The sequence below is a fragment of the Triticum urartu genome, chromosome 2, assembly GCF_003073215.2.
Source record: "Triticum urartu cultivar G1812 chromosome 2, Tu2.1, whole genome shotgun sequence".
Taxonomy (NCBI): domain Eukaryota; kingdom Viridiplantae; phylum Streptophyta; class Magnoliopsida; order Poales; family Poaceae; genus Triticum; species Triticum urartu.
This window is the reverse complement of record NC_053023.1, coordinates 102,948,111-102,968,010: the sequence shown is the minus strand read 5'-3', so window position 1 is coordinate 102,968,010 and position 19,900 is coordinate 102,948,111. Positions and strand designations below refer to the sequence as shown.

Below are 19,900 nucleotides of genomic sequence, written 5' to 3'. Positions count from 1 at the left end.
GCAGGGGGCGCGCCCTAGGGAGGGCGCCCCCCACCCTTTTGACTTTCATTTTACGAAGAGAAGTTTCCCCGGAGGGAAGTTTCCCCGGCAGAACAGCTCCGCCAGAGCCCTTGATTGGTTCCGCCAAGGTTCCGCCTCGTGGCGGTGGAGTTTCGTCCGAGGAGATGGCTTATGATTTTTTCCTCATCGAAAGACTTCATATAGCAGAAGATAGCCATCGGAGGGCCACCAGGGGGCCCACGAGGTAGGGGGCGCGTCCCCCACCCTCGTGGGCAGGGTGTGGCCCCCTGGTGAACTTCTTGCGCTCGGTATTTTTTATATATTTTGAAAACGTCTTCCGTGAAGTTTCAGGACTTTTGGAGATGTGCAGAACATGTCTCTAATATTTGCTACTTTTCTAGCTCAGAATCCCAGCTGTCGGCATTCTCCCTCTTTATGTAAACCTTATAAAATAAGAGAGAATAGGCATAAGTATTGTGACATAATGTGTAATAACAACCCATAATGCAATAAATATCGATATAAAAGCATGATGCAAAATGGACGTATCAGCGTGTAGGAGCAAGCATTGCAGCAACGTGAGCGGTGGCGTCGTCGGTCTAGGGCGACGGGCGATGGTGCTGCCATGGCTGCGATGTGCCGCAGGAAAAAGAAAAAAGAGGAGAAGAACAAGTGACTCAATGTTTTCTGCAGGAAAGAGATACGGGATGAAAGGATAAGGGGGGAGTGAGATAGGCGGCTCGTTGGACTTCTTCGTCATCTTCACCCAGCCTGCCCACCACGACAATGCGGTGCGTGATACGTCTCCAACGTATCTATAATTTTTGATTGTTCCATGCTATATTATATTCTGTTTTGGACATTATTGGGCTTTATTATAAACTTTTATATTATTTTTGGGACTAACCTATTAACAGGAAGCCCAGCCCAGAATTGCTGATTTTGCCTATTTCAGAGTTTCGTAGAGAAAGAATATCAAACGGAGTCCAAATGGAATGAAACCTTCGGGAACGTGATTTTTGGAACGAACGTGATCCAGAGGACTTGGACCCTACGTCAAGAAAGCTACCAGGAAGGCACAAGGTAGGGGGCACCTACCCTCCCCCCAGGCGCGCCCTCCACCCTCATGGGGCCCATGTTGCTTCACCGACGTACTTCTTCCTCCTATATATACCTACGTACCCCCAAACCATCAGATATGGAGCCAAAAACCTAATTCCACCGCCGCAACCTTCTGTACCCGTGAGATCCCATCTTGGGGCCTTTTCCGGAGCTCCGCCGGAGGGGGCATCGATCACGGAGGGCTTCTACATCAACACCATAGCCTCTCCAATGATGTGCGAGTAGTTTACCTCAGACCTTCAGGTCCATAGTTATTAGCTAGATGGCTTCTTCTCCCTCTTTGGATCTTAATACAAAGTTCTCCACGATTCTCGTGGAGATCTATTCGATGCAATCTTCTTTTGCGGTGTGTTTGTTGAGACCGATAAATTATGGGTTTATGATCAAGTTTATCTATGAACAATATTTGAATCTTCTCTAAATTCTTTTATGTATGATTGGTTGTCTTTGCAAGTCTCTTCGAATTATCAGTTTGGTTTGGCCTACTAGATTGCTCTTTCTTGCAATGGGAGAAGTGCTTAGCTTTGGGTTCAATCTTGCGGTGTCCTTTCCCAGTGACAGTAGGGCAGCAAGGCACGTATTGTATTGTTGCCATCGAGGATAACAAGATAGGGTTTATATCATATTGCATGAGTTTATCCCTCTACATCATTTCATCTTACTTAAAGCGTTACTTTGTTCCTTTGAACTTAATACTCTAGTTGCATGCTGGATAGCGGTCGATGTGTAGAGTAATAATAGTAGATGCAGGCAGGAGTCGGTCTACTTGTCTCGGACGTGATGCCTATATACATGATCATACCTAGATATTCTCATAACTATGCTCAATTCTGTCAACTGTTCAACAGTAATTTGTTTACCCACCGTAATACTTATGCTCTCGAGAGAAGCCACTAGTGAAATCTATGGGCCCCGGGTTTTTTTCCATCATATTAATCTCCCGTCAACAAGCTATTTCTGGTGCCGTTTTTATTTCGCTTTATTTACTTTGCATCTTTATCATAAAAATACCAAAAATATTATCTTATCATATCTATCAGATCTCACTTTCGTAAGTTACCGTAAAGGGATTGACAACCCCTTTATTGCGTTGGTTGCGAGGATTTTATTTGTTTGTGTAGGTGCGAGGGACTCGTGCATGGCCTCCTACTGGATTGATACCTTGGTTCTCAAAAACTGAAGGAAATAATTACGCTATTTTGCTGCATCACCCTTTCCTTTTCAAGAGAAAACCAACGCAGTGCTCAAGAGGTAGCAAAAAAGAGAAACTCAGATGTGAATAGTCTACAGAGAACCATTCGCGAACTATTCATAAAAGATTTCTCTTTTTGGCTTCTCGATGTATATTTCGAATTTTGATCTGAATTTTTTAGGGGTTATCTTACTATGTGATGTGAACATGCATGATTTTTTTCAGATTTTTTCGCAATGTTTAAATTTAAATTCCAGCCGCAAGGCACACGGTAACATGCAAATGTGCCTGTCACCAGATCTCTGTCCCGCCATGGGAGCCCTCTCTTCAGTATGACGAGCGAGGCAGACGGAAAAAGGGAAATGATGTGTGGAGGAGCCGGCCGACGCGACACAAGCACAACGCAACATCTCTTTTCAACCGGTTGAATCAGAGCAATTCCCAAGCGATTTTCAGTATTTGTATACCACAAACACTAAGTAAGCTAGCTTTATTAATTGAAATATTAAAGTAATGCTTACAAAAGTTTCAAAATGATTTTCATTTTATTTTATTTTTTGGTAAAGATTTTTCAATAGTTTCACTCTATCTGCAATATACAAAAAATAGCAATATTTTACAAAAAAATCAGAAACGGGGATTTCGATAATTTCATAAACATGAAATCTTATCTCGCAAATATCGAAACACATTTCTTAAAATATTTTCATGAATACGGAGAGCACAAATTTCAATATTCCATAAACACAAATCCATAGTTAACTAATTTACAATCATGAATGTCAATAATTTCACGAACTCAGTAGTCCCATTCCAGTTACATTGTGGTACCATTCACAGATTTCACAATTTTCACAAATCATGTTACCATTCCAGTGATATATGTCACAAGTATCAATTTCGAAAATCTGATCACCATTTCAGTGATATATCATAAGTTTCATTTTTCTAATACTAGCACATATGCCCGTGCGTTGCAACAGGAGAGATACTTTTTGCAAGAAGCATCAGGCGAGATAATTGGTGTGTCCATCAAAACGGTCGCCGCAACGGTGGGGCGACAGAGCGAGGATCTGCGATGTTCTCGCGGGTCATGTTTGGTCGACGACATCTGAATAGTGATCGGGTTGGTTCGAATGGCGGCCACCACCAAACTCATGCCTTTTTTTCTTCGAGTCCGTCTCTGAGGTTGTGGTTGCCTTTTCACTTTGTGGCTTCACGACGACTTCGGGGCATAGTTGCTTCGAGCACTCTCTTGTACGATGGTGTAACTGGATGGATTACTAATTACAATGAATCAAGTTTCATTAGCATAATCAGCACAGCACATAACCAGGTAGTCCTTGCTTTACCAGGGTGTATTCTCTTTACTTATTTTAGCGCTCATTTGCCCATATATTTTCATCAAAGCCAAATCAGCATATTCTTTTTTATCGGCATGTGCCCATAATTTCTTTTAATTATAGCCAACCAACATAGACCCGGCCCATGATGGCCCACCCGACCCAACATATATTCCTCCTCGTCTGCTTGCCAAATCAAACCCTAGCCTCTTCATTCCACTCCCCTTCACTACCCAAGCTCTCGTCTGGTCTTCTCCGGCATGGCAGGCAGCGGATCCAAGTTCTTCACCTCCAGACCCGTCGACCCCTAGCTCATCCCATGCGGCCCCAAGGAGGAGATGGTTGTCCGGCTTGCGCTCTGCCGTTCCCGGGAGGAGGCCCGTGCGAGGCGGCGCTCAGACTCCTTTTATCGGGAATTCATCATCTATCTGACGTCCACAGACACCTTTCAATTTTCAGGCTCCGACGAGAAAGAGTAGGACATGAGAGACGGCGCCTTGAGTCTCGTGAGCCGGCTCGTGTCCCATGCCCTACTCTACCTTGCCGGTGACCGGACCATCACTCTAAGAAGCGCAGCCGGTCGCCGGACATGGACATGGCAAAACTGGGCGAGCTCCGCTGAGATTAGGTTTCACGTTTCATGTAATAACATGAATTTAAGATTTCTAATTTAAGATATCTAATTATAGAATCAAATATTTGAGACTGCCGACACGCGATGTTTGAGAGGTCGGATTTAAGTCTGATTGTAGATGCTCCAATGGTATCGGCCGTGAGATGATTCGTATCAGGAGGCTAGACCGGCGGGCACAATAGGCTGATGCACTAACCTTTTGACATCTGACACGACATGGCACGGCCCGGTTCATTTGTTTTACTTTTACCAAAGCAGCTGCGTGTACGTGCCGCGACACGTGTCCCGGAAGTCGGCAGCCTCGCTCGGCGACCTGTCCTCTCCAACCGCCGCACGTACGTGGTGCCTCACGTGTCCGCCCCAGCGATCAAAACTCCCACCCAACACCACCACGTACGGTCCGACCGTCCGAGCCAATCCAGGAGCGCCGCCGAGCCCTCCTCCCTCCCGTCCCGATCATTTCTCTCCGCCACCACCACCAGCCGCAAAAAAAAATGTGCGGAAAGGGCCGGAACAACGGGCTCGCGTCGCCGGCGGGGACAAGCGGCACGGCGACCGCCATCGTCGCCCTCGCGTCGCTGCTCCTCGCGGCCTCGGTCGTCGTCTTCCTCGTGTCGCCGCCGGCGCCGGCGGCGGACGAGAAGCCCCCCGAGCCGGTGGAGCTCGCCATCGGCGTCGCCGGGCACGAGGGCTGGCTGGACGCGCTCCGGGCGTGGGCCAAGCTGGCGTGCCTCAAGCTCCGCCCGCTCGAGCCAAGGTACATATCGTGCTCTCTTCTTTCTTTCTCCGTGCACGGGTCCAAGCACGCGTGCCCTCATCTCATGGCGTGTTGGTTACTTGTTTTTGCGTGGCGGCTGATGAAGGTGTGATCTGAGGAGCTCGGGGTCGATGAAGAAGGCGGCCAAGCAGAGCCTGGCGATGGGCAAGGAGGCCGTGGAGCAGACGGCGGTGTCGGCGGCGAGGGCCGCCGAGGAGACCATCGGGAGGACCACCGAGAAGGTGCGGAGGAAGGTCTCCCCGTCGCCGTCGACGTCGTCGGCGCCACTCGCCGATGGAGACCTGTGATCTGCATGCAGGTCGACGCAAGCGCCAAAATTTTCCGAGCTGCATCCCTCCACTTTATGTTACCTGTAAGCTGTAGCTTTCTACTAGTGCGAGAAGAAAAGATGGCCCCCTCGGCGATATGTATGCGTATGAATATCCTGCGATTCTGTTTTTCTCTGTACCCTGCTTGTGAATATGAGACGGTCTAGATCGGAAGTTTTCTCGGCAAAAAAAAAAAGGAAATGCATTTTGGCTGCGAAAAGTTGCATTGTCACCAATCTGCAGCCATGTCGATGAGAGGTCAGAGCCCAGGTGTTGGTAACAGAATTAGTAGCAGTTGCATCAATGGAGCAGCACAATGGCATTTGTTGCTGCAATCCTTGCAATACTCTTTAACAAACGGCAAGCGAATGGGTCCGCTGCCGGCTCAAGTCGACCATAGCATGATTTTCTCAGAGACTAGAGTGGAGAGAGATTCTCCGCTGGGAAACTAGTAAACAGTCTTCTTCCTTCAGGAGTAACATAACATCTGATCTCACAGGCCTATGGTATGGACACAGGAGGGGTACACGGAATATACAGGGCAATGCAATCCATTTCATCCATGTCGCGGAGGACCGGCATCGCCGCGTCGCTCTATTCCGGGCAGATTTCCCTGAAGATGGGCAGCCTGTGTCGGCCGCTGCGCCCGTAGAGGGCCTCGGCTATCAGGTCGTCTTCCTCCTCGGTTGGCTGTGCTGCTGCAGACACCGCCTGCCCTGAAGGTGTCGTCGAACCAGGTTTCGGTGTCGACAGAAGGTCCGGCCTGTTTCCTAGGATGACAGCACCATCTGGTGATCGGAAGTTGGAAAATGTTTGCTTGAGTTCGGGAAAACCTGGTGCGCCAGTGAGCCCGCCAGCCTATGCAACATGAAACAAGACAGAACAGATGTTACTGCATATAGCACACTGTAGATTTTGATGATAAAGGACTGTCAAAAAGGGAAATATATTAGGCTAGTCACCAAACTAGCTTAAGAGAATGATTCTAGTAAATCATCTTATGGTTGTGTTGGTTTAGAGGGAGGCTGCATGAACATGCTAACAATTTCAGCTATAGGATGAAGAGAAGAATAGCAAGTAATGAGTAAATGGAGATAATATATAGCAGGTAATGAGAATCGATTGCTCGCATACCCCTCGTGCTGCAAAAAGATAAAATTGTCTCTGCGTATATGAATGCGTTTAGATCCTGACACTGGAGATCCTGCTGTTGAGCTAGAAAGAAATATTCCAATCTAAAAATTGCAACTGTACCAGGAAGACAATTATCCACTTATCTGGAGCTTAACGATGGAACAAGATCCAAAATCAGGCACATATGTTGTGTTCAAGGTAAAGGCATATAAAATTTGTGCTAAAGCTTGACAAAGGAACTGGATCTAAGAGGGTGTTTGTTTTCAGGGACTTATTGGTTTAGGGACTTAAAAAAGTCCCTATAAGTCCCATCTAAACCAAACAGGAGGGACTTATAGGGACTTAAAGTGGGCATTTGGGACTTATGAAATAAGACTCTCAAGGAGGGACTTATAGGGACTTATAGTTGTAATATGGTCTTTTAGTCCATGTTAAGTCCCAGGAACCAAACAGGTAGGGACTTTTTAGGGACTTAAGACTTATAAGTTGGGACTAAAAAAAGTCCTAGGACTTATGAACCAAACAGGGCCTAAAACAATGTCAATATGCTGCAGTCTGGTGGACCGACTTGATTTCAACAACATTTAAGGGCTAATCAATTTATGTTTATCTGAAACATGAGAAATTGTTTCTTCTCTGGCTAGCAAGAGTGACTAGCTAAGGAAATGAGAAAATTATTTGGCAATGTACCAGATCAATATAGTAACAATTTCTTTCTATTCTAGATAGAAGAGCAAACAAAAAGTCCATGATCTAACGAGTCATGCCTATCTGACCGATCAGAAATTGTCCTTTCCTAGCAACAAGAGAGAGCTAGGGAACAAGCAATTGTACACTGAAGCTACAAGTAACTGAATTACTGAAGGAGAACTTGAACTATCATGCAGTATGGCAAAGTAAAGAACTAAGTAGAATTTGTAATAAGTACTCCCTCTGTATCATAATATAAGAGCATTTTTGACACTAGTGGTGTCAAAAACGCTCTTATTTTGTGGGACGCAGGGGGTAGTAACTAGTAGCTCAAATGCATTATCAAATACCACGACATCAAATTACTAAAGACCACAACTGAGCTACCACAGTAAACTAATGACTGTATTATGGCCAGAGTCTACATACAGTCTGATAAGTTGCGTTAGGGCATAGGAACATAGATGACACTATCCCCAAATGAAAATTGGATGGCTCGGTTTAATTTGTTTCCTAGTTTGTACATTCTCAGGCAACCTTTACTGTCAGAACTAAGTCATGCACTTGTATTGTGAGTTCATAGGATTTGCGGTAGGTAGTAACTTAGTAGATCATATGCATTATCAAATAACATGGCATTAAATTAATAAAGACCACAACATAAACTGCCATATACTAGTAAATTAATGGACTGTACTATGACCATAGTCCACAGATAGTCTGATATGTGGCGTTAGGACATTAGGAAACATAGATGACATCATCCCAAATGAAAAATGGATGGCTTGGTGTAACTAGTTTCAAGTTTTGTACATCCTCAGACAACCTTCACAGTCAGAAATAAGTCATGCGCTCGTATTGCGGGTGTATGTGGTATGACAGTCTGCACAATAGCTAATTAGGCTGTGTGCATCTTGGGATGCAGAGGCCCAGGGAGTTTTCCCTTATCTAAAAGAAGAAACTATAACTAATTGAGTAAATATATGGAAACATTTCCCCCTAAGAACACAATCCAGAGTTCTGCATTGCAATGCATCACCACACCCGTGGTCTTTCTCTCTGTGATTAACCAGATGAAGTATTGAAATCATGTAACCATGGCATTATAGAGATCAAGAGCATTGAGATATGCACAATATTAACCAAGCTAGTAGTAGAACCAAGGGCTAAAGACACTGACCACTACTCCAGGCATCAGTTCAATACTTCATCGGACAGCAATGCAAGACCATAGCGACACTGAGGGTTAGATCTGGAGAGCGGCTTAATCACCTGGCGTTTCGGCGCGTAGAGGTAGGCCGCCTCATGGTCCGCCATCGCGTACATCGGCCGTGGCCGCGCCTGCTGCTGCTGCGGCGGCGGCGGCGACTGCGGCGAGTAGAGGAGGCGGCGGCTGTCCAGCTCGGCGTTGGCGGAGAAGCAGGTGCGGCGGAGGCGGAGGAGCGACGTGTCGAACCCGAGCTCCAGCCCGCCCGACGAGTACGAGGAAGGGGAGATGCCCCCCTGGCCGGCGGCGGCGACGGCGTCGAAGGCCGGCGTGAGGTACGCCCTGAGCGACGAGGACGAGAGGCGGCGCTGCCGGCGCCGCGACGCCGTCTCGCCCATCCACTGGCCGCCGGGCGAGGCGGCGGCGCAGTCGAAGTCGAAGTCCATCGCCCGCTCGCTCGCTCGCGCAGAGCACCGGCCGGGAGCCGCGGCGAGATTTGGGGGGGAGGCGGCGACGGTTCCGGGGAAAACAAAAACTGAAATTTAAAACTGAAACTGAAATTAGGGCTCCCACCGAGACCAGGGAAAAGGGGGGAGAAAAAGAATCGCCTTAAATTTCTCGGGAAGCCTGCATGCGGCCAAGCGGGCGGCGGTTGCGAGCTCGTGATTAGCCGTGCGCGCACGAGGGAGGAATCCGATGATGAAATTCAAAATCGCGAAGAGAAGAAAAAAGGAATAAATTCGAAAAAACAAAAAAAAATGCGGCAGAAATCGACAAGGAATGGCATCTGCAGTAGTTTATTGAGCGGGATAGGAGTGATCTCCATCTCCAAAATCTACAGCCGTGCCGGACGAACAGGCGGATCTAGTAGAGGAGGCAAGGCAAAATAAGTTTGAGAAATCGATCGAGTCTCATGCGGGCTCTGTCCCGATCTCCCCTGTCGATCCCGGGAGAAAAAACCCAAAAAGAAACCTCAAGAAAAGCAGCAGCTTGATTGGACGGCGAGTGCTGTGAGTTACTGGCGCCCAAAAAGATCCCGAAAACCCGGCTGAAAATCAGCCCCGAAACGCACGGCAAAGTTCAAAAGCTTGCTGGGCTATGATGAGAAGTTGAGCAGCAGGTTCACCTTGTGGCCGTGGAGTGGAGCGGAGCCTTCTAGAGACCCTCGTCCCCGTCGCGCTCGCTAGCGAAGCGAGGCAGGTCACGCTCCTCCCATTGGTGCTCGGGCGGGCGGGCGGGCGGGAAGTGGAGACGAACCGTGAATAGGAGGAGAGGGGGCGGCCGCCGGGCCAGGTCAAGTACACGTGGCCGACCATGATGCTTCTCCTAGAATTCCATTTGTTTGGGCTTGGCAGTATTCCATGTGTCCTTTTTAGTTTTCATATAAGATTTGACTGAAGTCAAGCCTCGTAAAGTTTGACCAACTTTATAGAAAAAAGTATCAACATTCACAATCTGAAATCAATATCAATAGATGTGTCATGACTTAAAGTTTCATATTGTATAACTTTAGCATGGCAGATGTTGATATTTTTTCATATAAATACGGTTAAATTTTATGAAGTTTGACTTCAGAGAATTTTAATATGCAAAGTAAAAAGGATCAAAGGAAGTACTACAATTGTTGATGCCTCTGGGTGGGCTTGGGCTGGTTTGAGTTTGACCTTCCCTTATGTTTGACCCTGTTTCCAAAAAAACAAAATCACTTCTTATACGTGTATTTGCCAACATGTACCATGTATATTCCCTAAAAAAATATACCATGTATAGCTCATACATACGCATATATGCTCGCCTCTATGAATGCAAGCATGCACACCATACTCATATGAGCCCCTCCGAGAGACTAAGCCAGCACATTATCTTAAGATTAAAAAAGTACTGAACACGCATCGCCCGAAGATCTGGAATAAATTCAAGAAAATGCGAACACCTGTGTCAAATCTAAGACTTGAATTATGATGGATTACGGATATCACTATTCTCCTAACCATCCAACCATAGACTGATTCGTTCATCTTCTCTCTTCTAAAAAGAAATTGTATACTTCCTTTGGTCCAAATTAATTGGAGCAACCTCTATACAATCTCAATACTATATTCACCCGCAAAAAAAAAAATCTCAATGCTATATTATATAGAGGTTGCATCAATTAATTCAGATTACAGGGAGTATTAATTAATCAACAAAGATACTACAATCTTCCACCGGACATGTACTCCCTCCGTTCGGAATTACTTGACTCGGATATGGATGTATTTAGAACTAAAATACATCTAGATACATCCATTTCTGCGACAAGTAATTCCGAACGGAGGGAGTAGGCCGGCACTGAAACGCAAGACTTAGCTAACAAGACCTGAGCATGATCTCACTATCCTTCGTGTTAACCTTCATGACTTTAACATGACATGTGAATTGAGTGTAGTTTATATAGTTAGATTCCTTGTGGTGAAACCAATCCACTAGGGTTCAAATTATAGACTCGTGGTCGCATTTTTCTAAATTTATTTCAGCAATGATGTACGTTCGCTAGGAGAAGGTGTTCCTATGAAAGCGTGTGTGGCGATGAGTGTGCCTTCGTAAGGGTGGATATATGTGCATGTGTACAAGAGTTTGCGTACGTATGGTGTTTAAAAAAAACTTTAACGTGACACCACACACCCCACCAGGATTAACCTCTTGAAATCTTGCACAGTCATACCAAAAAGCATCAAGTTCCAGTTTATAAAAACTAAACACTCCTACGAAACAGTGAGGATTTTCACTTATAAGTTTTCTGTGAAATCCAAGGCACTGCAAATGGCCCTGAAAGACCAATTCCTCTTTCTAGAATCAGGACAGATAGCCAACAGTTCATAACAGCATCAAGTCTTTCAACTCATGCAAAGACGAGTACGTAAAATGGACAAAAAACTGGGCATTGATGGTATTATCAAGTATCCAACCTGATGAAGAAATATATTGTTTCATTCAACCACATATGTCCAACAACAAGAATGTCATCACGTCACACCACAAACCAAGCCAATATATTCCGCGCCCGGATAGAAGTTACAAAGGGTTAATTACACAAAGAATACCTTATTCTATATTTTGAATACAAGCTGTAACTCTCAGGGTACATCACCCCCCTTTTTTCCAAATTTTGTATGCTACTACAACACCGCCAATGCGATATGTACAACCAACGACAACAAACCAAGCTATTGAGACCTCATACAAACAGCTGAACTATGACACGAGCTAGGCACACTTTGATGCAAATAGGAGTAGGGAGAACTACCCTAGTTAAAATTAGATCTAGGGGAGCCAAGGTATACATGCTGAGGAGCATGGCGGGCTTGGAGCTGGATACGGTGAGAACCGAAAAATGCAAAATGTATTTGCATCGAACATATATATACCCTTCAAAGGCTATTAAGAAGAGCCCTTTTGCAAGAAGGCTGCTGAGAAGTTTCTGGCTTCGATCCAGGTGAGGCCAACTCAAGCACAGACAGCAAAAAATTTCTCTCCTGAAAAGTTCAACAAATACAATACATGTGTAACTACCAAGTGTTTGATTCAGGTATGTTATTGTGTGTGAAATAAGACTAACAATGACGGGCTACATAAGTCAAAAGCTTACACTGGCAGTAATTTTTGGAGTTGGCACGTTATCTGTGAATGGATGGAAAGTTGGAACTGTGTGAGCAGGAGAGGTGAATTCCATGCATGGCTGGGTGCTGCTATCTTCGGGAACGTCGCTGCAGTTCTCTGAAGTTCCTTTCTTCGCAACTGCTTTACCTTTGCTAGCAGTGTGAGCAAGGGAAGTAAATTTAGCACATTGAAGCCTGCTATGTTGGGCAACCTCACTGAAATTCTCCGATATTTCTGCATCTGCTTTAGCTTGCAAATCTGCACGAGCAGGAGAGGTGCATTCTGTACACTGAAGACTGTCATATTTGGCAGCCTCACTCAAGTTTGCTGATGCTGGTATTTCATAACCTGTTTTAGCTCGCAGAAGTGTATGAGCAGGAGACATGGGTTCCATACATTGAGGCAGGCTACCTTCGGCAGCCTCACCCAAATTTACGGATGCTGGTGTTTCTGCATCTGCTTTAGCATGTAAAACTATATGAGCAGGAGACATGTATTCCATAAATTGAGACCAGCTACCTTCTGCAGCCTCATTCGAGTTTGCGGATGCTGGTATTTCAGAATCTCTTTTAGCTCGCAGAAGTGTATGAGCAGGAGACATATGTTCCATACACTGAGGCAGGCTACCTTCAGCAGCCTCCCTCAACTTTACAGATGCTGGTGTTTCTGCATCTCCTTCAGCATGCAAAACTGTATGAGCAGGAGACGTGTATTCCATAAACTGAGACCAGCTACCTTCGGCAGCCTCACTCAAGTCTACGGACACTGGTATTTCTGCATCTGCTTTAGCCTGCTCAGCTTGAACTGTATGAGCAGGAGAACTGTTAGCATGCAAAACTGTATGAGCGGGAGATGTGTATTCCAAAAACTGAGACCAGCTACCTTCGGCAGACTCACTCAAGTCTACAGACGCTGGTATTTCTGCATCTGCTTTAGCTTGCTGAGCTTGAGCTGCACGAGTAGGAGAACTGTATTCCATGAAATGAAGCCCCATATCTTCCGCAGCCTCACCCAAGTTTATATGAGCTAGAATTTCTGCAACTGATTTAGCTTCAAATTTCAATTAATCTTCTTCGATGTGGATGGAAAGGCATGTAACTAAATTCAGATTAAGAGCATAGGTTACCTGGGCAAGGTTCCATAGTACTAGATAGTGTGTTTCCACAAAGGCTACTTTCTTCTGCGATTTGATCTACTGGGCAATTATCCATTATTTGATCAGGAGCCATTTGTGATGTTGCTCCGTTCTGCTCTCTGTTCATCAGAATGGTGGTGGATCAATAACTGAGGCCATAGAATAGTAACCAAAAGGATGAGATATTATTCATTATATACCTGGACTTCTGTTCATCTTCTTCTTCATTCTCATAGGGATCAACAATTAAATCGTCGAGATCGTCTAGGAGTGAAGCTGTTCCAGACATACTGCTCTCTGACATGTCATTATCATCTTTCTTAACCAAATGATGCTGTAGTTTCTGAAAGGTCAAGCATAAAACAGTTATTTTAAAATGTAAAACTACAAATCTACTTCAGACCATCAAACTGGCGATGCCATACCTGCCAGGCTTCATCCATGCTTTGGCTTGTATTTTCAGTATTTACTTTTGTTGCTAGGGAAGAAAGCAAGTCAGCTTGCTGAAGTAAAGTAGCAAGTTTTGGATCATTCCTTTTCAAAAAATTACCCTCATGCTTCACACCTGAAATTATGCACATGGAGCAGGTTCAAACATTGACACAACACATGAATCAAGTTAAACATTCAGAATCTGGGATAATAGGCTCACAGCTCTGTTCTTCGCCATGTAATTGCTTTGTTGAGGTTTTAGTGACAAGACTCTGGGTTTTTACAATATTCACACTCTGATTGTCTGGACAAATGCTAGCAAGGGGTTGCCGAGAATCCTGTTGTATGCTCTTTTGCTGTGCAAATGACTTCATATTTGGTGCTATGTTCTCCTTGAAATCAGGTTTGCAAGAGCTGGTTGCAGAAAGAACAAGTTAAAGTGTGTAAGTTCATTCACATAATTAACCAACAGCTTCTGCTGGTACTGTGTGTACCTCATGTTCTTAATAGGTGGTGAGGAGCCAGGTGCAGCACATGTGACGCCACCAGACTGTGTCAGTACCCTCTTTGCACTTGCATTGGAGCATACTGTGCCATTTTCCTCGAATAGTTCATCATCCTTGGCCCGCCTTTTGCATAACGTAGAAAATCGATTCTTCACTGCATTATCAGTTCTGTAGTAGGCAAACCAAACATTCACATGTCAGATATCTTGTTTCACATACTCCCTCCCGGTCGGTAAGGCCTGCGTGTATCCCTAGATCGCCAATTCGACAAACGTATTACAAAAGGTATACTGTTAGAAACTTCTATCGAATATGACTTCAATGGTATACTCTTTGTGGCATATAACTCATATTTCATTGATAAAATGGATGATCTAGTGATACGCGCAGGCCTTATAAACCGGTAGAGAGGGAGTATCTAATATCCTTTTCACCTTACAGCAAACAGCAACCAAATGCAAGAAACTCACCTGCCTGAGACAACCTTTGCTATTTCGGTCCATTTGTTACCAAGAAGCTTTTGAGCCTGCATGACAAGTCCAAGATTATCATTTGGTGTTGCAGGAGTTGTACGGCAATAACTGATAGTTATGAAGACACCAGCACAATGTACATCAGGTGGTTTCTAATTTCTTTTTGCAACATTGCAAATGTATCATAACACAAATTGCAGTCTAATCAAAGGAATGATAATGGTATTATGAGACGTTAAGCAATGCATGGTCCCTTCACGCAGTTACTCATCTACAAAAGAACATAACAATCATACGTCCTACAGTTCATAAAACAAATCCATCATTTTCCCAAAGGAACGCAATCAAGGATAGGATCCAATCTGCACACAAGTTAAGCTACAAGGTGATAACTATTTTTCCTTTCTAGCCAATGTCCTGAACTCGATTTCTATCTCCAACCCCTTTCTTCATGTCATATGAGGTTGAGGACCATGACACGAAGCATACTGTCATACTCCCAGAGATGAAATTTGGCCCTTAAAAATTAACTATCTGATGCAGCAGTGCTTAATTTCAAGCAGACTCACTGCCTACGCCTAGCCGCCTATAGTAATTAAAATGCTAGAAACACACCAAGTTCTCACCTCACATAAAAGCATATCCTCTTCACGAGACCACCCGCCTTTCTTGCACTCTGTATTCAAATAATTGTACCATCTGCAGCAAAAATCAAGCGGAACAAATGCTTTAAACAATAGAACTGAACAAATGTTATAACACCAGAAATGTTACAACAAGAGATCCCCGTCGGAAGAGGGAGGTACACACCTCCTCCTGCACTGCCTGGCAGTCTTATCCTTGAATTGTGTGGCTATGACTGTCCAACTGCAAAAGAAAACGCCGTGATTAATTTGAGAAGCCTTACTGCAAGTGAGGATAGGTAACAAACAGGAGTAGTCCATACTTGTCAGTTCCATGGTGCGCAATCTGAGCGCGAAGCACGTCATCCTCCTACAGGGAAGAAGTTGGAAGCATCAGAGAGCAATTTAACCATCGAGTAGAACCGCAGAGGTACTCCAAGGATAAACTCGAAGGCAATCCAAGGAGTGGCATGTTGGAAGGAACAATTTGTCACGGTTAGCATGGGGAAAGGGGGAATTGGGCTATGAAGTCCAAGAATCAACAATAGAACTGTGACAACAGCGGATTATAGCCCAAACACGCCCAAAATCGCTTCTCTCTTTTTTCGCCAAATCAAAAAGGGGAACAGAAGCAAAGTCCCAAATCCGAGGCAAGCCAGAGAAATCCCAAAATCCAGTGGGGAAGCGCAAACAAACGCAAAAGAAATTCCGCAACCGCGAGACGGAGAGAAGAGCACAGCAGTTGCGCACCTGGGCGCTCCAACTGACGATGTGGCGGTCCTTCTTGGCCGCCGACGAGGCGGCGGCGTCGGCGGCGGAGGAGGAGGTCAGATCGGGGCCGGTCGCCATGGGCCCAGATCCCGCATGTTCCGCGCGCGGGGCCGGCGGGGCGGAGGGGGGGCTGGGCCGGACCGGACCGGCTAGGGTTTGGAGTTTGGGCGCGAGGGTGGGAATTTTCGAACTGGAGGGCTGGGGAAGAAGACAGCGAGGAAGACCGGAAGAAGAGTGGGGTGGGCGGTGGTGTGGGTGAGTAGAGTAGGAAGAGGGTGAGGGAATTTCCTCTCTCGGGAGTGGAGTGGAGTGGAGTGGAGGTTTTCTTTAAAGATGGGGGGCCATGGCGTGAAAGGGAAGTGTTGTTTGGGAGAGAGACGACGACCCCCCTACACCCCTACTGCGTGACAGCGTGTGAGTGCCAAAAACTTTGTCCCAAAAGCCACGTGCAGAGATTGCAAAGGGTACAAGAGAACCAATACAGTAGATCTCATCGTCCAGTAGTAGTGGGAACAAGGTTACTATTATCACACTGCATTGCTGTTGGTAGAGTAGGCTCAAGTAGACCTGGCCATAGGCAGCCCGGCCCAAAAAAGCCCGACCCGGCTCGGCCCGACGCTGCTCCCGGGCCGGGTTCGGGCCTAGATTTTAAGCCCGGTGGCCTGGCCGGGCCGGGCCCGGGTCGGGCCCGGGCCCGTCATTTTTGCCGTTTTCTGAAGGGGCTCGGCCCGAGGCCCAGCGGGTTTTTGCATGTTCAGGCCGGGCTTGGGCCCAAAAACTAGGCCCGATGGCCGGGCCGGGCCGGGCTCGGGCCCAGGTTTTTTGGCTCGGGCTTGGCTAGGCCCGGCCCGAGGTTTGGCCAGGTATAGGCTCAAGTATTCATTTGAAGACCACTGGTTTTCTTTTAACCACGGTTGTCAAATAAAATGTTTGGTCATGTCATGGTTTGATCCGCTTCGACTTGTGTCTAACAATGCTCGGCCGATGATGCCACCAATAGCACAAAATTATGGAGTAGTGCCAATGGGCGTTAGAGTTGAAGAACTTTGAACGGTATGGCGATGAGAGAAGGGTATCATCGAAATGATGAATATGATAACCAAGCGGTGCTGGTGTGATAAGGATGATAGGTGCCATTGAGATACTAATGTGATAACAAGGCAGTAATTAAACCCAATAACCATGAGAGAAGGGGCGAGCCAGGGGGTGATCCACCCGTTCCTTTTTACTATGCCGAGGGGAAAAGGAAAGGGAAGAAGTCGTGATGCAAGAGGGAAAATGCGAAGGGGGTGAGAAACACGTGGCGGAGAGGAGAAAAACGTGTTGGGATCTATCATCCCGAGATAAGACCTCCACCGGCACTTGGCAGAAAGGAGAAAAATGTGTTGGGATCTACCGTCCTGAGATAACACCTCCACCGGGTAAAAAACATCCTTGCCTTCTACATGAAGCCAACATGCCCTTCTTCTTTGCAACAACGTGACAAGAACCAACCTATTTCAAATCTTAGTCGCCTCTTACATACTCAGAGCAAGAAGTAACCTACTTAGTAGGCTTCTAGAATAAATTTTTATGTTGGCCTACCAGAATAAGCTGGGTAGGGGTAGCTTATTGTGGCACTAACCCATAAGCCCCAAAAGAGCTGGCCCTCAGGTTAACTCTTCATACAGACCCTTCCGCTGTCGACGCCATCGGTTCCCCTACTTCCTCCTTTCCTCAAACCTACCTTAGTTTACCGCCCTCTCACACTAATCTCCCCTCCTCGGTCTTTCACCCCGTCGTGCAAACCTTTACAAATTTCCGTTGCAATGGGTAGTTGTCTTACTTACCAAAGGTACTAGGTTAACTCTTTTTTCTTTTGTCTTAGACTCCCTATCAATCTACTCCATGTCTGTTTTCCATCTTCCTAAAAAAGTTCTGAAAGAGCTAGACACGATTCGTAGGGCCTTTTTCTGGATGACCAACAAAACTTGCAGTGGAGCTTAGTGTCTTATCACTTGGAAAAAATGTTTCCAAACCAAAAGGTTGTGGTGATCTAGGCATTTAAAACTTTTTTATCCAAAATATCTTCTACTAATGAGATTTGCCTTCAAGTTGAATTAGACATAAAAGTCTATAAAGTGTATAATTTGGACTTTTTGCTTTTATCCAAAATATCCGGCTTTGGATTTTGACATAAAAGTCTATAATTTGGGCTTTTGCTTTTAACTCTAAAGTGTGGGTTTTAGAATCCTTTAGGAAATCAAGTTGGAATTTTTGTTTGAATGAGTTCTTACTTATCTAACACAAATATCTATCGGGATTGTGTCAGGGGCTTTAATTGTGCATGCCATGTCAAAAAGAATATCATTCACAAGAAACACTTTAGTTCCCACAAATAATTAAGGAGAAATAATGTAATGTAAACTCATTTTTTTTGTTCCAAAAACACATTGTTTCTACTCTTCAACTAGAAAGTGTATGTAATGTTTTCATGTTTGGCTTCAACTTGGGTCCAGGGGCGGAGCCAGAATTTGAACTTAAGGGTGTGATGGGGCAAGAGACGACGACCAGAAAAAGAAAGATAACATAGTAGATATATTGAATGCTTTCGATAGATATCACAATCAATGAAGCAATGCAAAAAGGTTGCATTTTATATTAGTTTAAATTTGGTTTTTTTGCCAATAAGATCAAATGTGCATATAATTATTTAAAAGATGTATATATTGTTTTCATCTTCATGACTACACAAATACAAACACAATTGATGAAACATTAAATCCAAATGACATAGCCAATGCATCTTGCCTAGAAGATAAAAGAAGAAATGACTGACCTAACTAATTTCATCTAAATCAAGAGAATGATGCTGCCTAATGTGGATCAGTAACACGATACAAATCCACGAAGGAGAAACTGCCCGTAGGATACTCCTTTAGGGTTAGCCGGGAGTATGCACATATATGTTGATGACATTGCGCTCAAAACGACATAGCATTCCCATTCCATACACAAACTGTATCGCGATGTGTTTCAGACAGTATGCCAAGCTTTTACGTACTACTACTTCTATATTATTTTTCCCATTTATTTTTCTTTTTCCTCTTGTGAGTTGTGTTCATGACTTGGCGTCATAATGCGTACGTGCTTCGTGCCATGCATGCATGTAGGAGGCAGCTAGCGGTGAGTTCGTGTGACTCTGTTTATGGTGCCACGCTCCGGCTACGTTTTGCTAGAAGATTCGTGTGCCTTTGTTTTGAAGAAACAACTTTTTTGTGCGTGGAAGGTGGCGAGAAGCACAGGAATCTTGTGAAATCGTTTCATCTATTCACACACACACACACACACACCAAAAAAGGTTACTCCTACCGCTAGCTAGCTGAATTTGAACTGGGATACTGCATTTAATTTGGGCTGTTGGAGCACTGCATTTAATTTAGCTAACCTAGCCTCGACACGAATCCATGTTAATTTAGGGTTAACCGGGACACGTGCGATCCTAATCAATACACCAACCATGTTTTTATTTGCGGGTAAATACAGTAACCATGTTGACTGACACTATTCCAAAAATGAAGCATGCATGTTGCATGCATACATCTACGGTGCATGTCACCCGATCGAACGTACTATACGGCAGATATGGTTGTTCGTACGTTGAGTACTCCAGTCGTTGCCCAACGGAAAGAGGAGTTCGTGAAAGTTAATTCAAAGGTTGGCATAAATTGACGCTTGGACGACGCCGCGCAACACAACAGCCGTCCCCGCCGGCCGCTTCCAAAAGGAAGAAGAGCTCGAGAATTTGAATGGATACGCAAGGCGAGCGGTGCTCGTGAAAAATAAGCAGCGGGAGTACGTAACCGGTAGGATTTGAACGAGCACTAAGGTCAGGGGTTCGGCGACCAACCTAGCTATGCTGATCGTGAAAGTC

The 19,900-nt window shown here is 45.3% G+C and overlaps 3 protein-coding genes across 6 annotated transcripts; 1 reads left to right on the top strand and 2 right to left on the bottom strand.

Annotated features, from left to right (window-relative positions):
• The first annotated feature begins 4,667 nt into the window (after positions 1–4,667).
• Positions 4,668–5,508, top strand: LOC125536149. The gene is made up of 2 exons (XM_048699294.1): positions 4,668–5,048; positions 5,155–5,508. The coding sequence occupies exons 1-2, from the start codon at positions 4,786–4,788 to the stop codon at positions 5,354–5,356; spliced, it is 465 nt and encodes a 154-aa protein (XP_048555251.1). The 5' UTR covers positions 4,668–4,785; the 3' UTR covers positions 5,357–5,508.
• Positions 5,509–5,646: 138 nt separating this feature from the next.
• Positions 5,647–9,685, bottom strand: LOC125536147. 2 transcript variants are annotated; one of them, XM_048699292.1, is made up of 3 exons: positions 9,535–9,685; positions 8,474–8,956; positions 5,647–6,235 (listed from the first exon to the last, which is right to left on the bottom strand). In XM_048699292.1, the coding sequence occupies exons 2-3, from the start codon at positions 8,852–8,854 to the stop codon at positions 5,972–5,974; spliced, it is 645 nt and encodes a 214-aa protein (XP_048555249.1). In that variant the 5' UTR covers positions 8,855–8,956; positions 9,535–9,685; the 3' UTR covers positions 5,647–5,971. The 2 variants fall into 2 exon arrangements, with proteins under 2 accessions (XP_048555249.1, XP_048555250.1); XM_048699293.1 differs by having other exon boundaries at positions 8,474–8,943; positions 9,535–9,676.
• Positions 9,686–11,418: 1,733 nt separating this feature from the next.
• LOC125536146 (transcription factor MYB124-like) lies at positions 11,419–16,306 on the bottom strand. 3 transcript variants are annotated; one of them, XM_048699291.1, is made up of 13 exons: positions 15,967–16,303; positions 15,540–15,586; positions 15,404–15,460; positions 15,220–15,292; positions 14,591–14,646; positions 14,109–14,288; positions 13,835–14,028; positions 13,608–13,747; positions 13,383–13,525; positions 13,174–13,301; positions 12,930–13,088; positions 12,037–12,851; positions 11,419–11,923 (listed from the first exon to the last, which is right to left on the bottom strand). In XM_048699291.1, the coding sequence occupies exons 1-13, from the start codon at positions 16,063–16,065 to the stop codon at positions 11,819–11,821; spliced, it is 2,196 nt and encodes a 731-aa protein (XP_048555248.1). In that variant the 5' UTR covers positions 16,066–16,303; the 3' UTR covers positions 11,419–11,818. The 3 variants fall into 3 exon arrangements, with proteins under 3 accessions (XP_048555248.1, XP_048555247.1, XP_048555246.1); XM_048699290.1 differs by having other exon boundaries at positions 12,037–13,082; positions 15,967–16,306; XM_048699289.1 differs by having other exon boundaries at positions 12,037–13,088; positions 15,967–16,305.
• Positions 16,307–19,900: the final 3,594 nt, after the last annotated feature.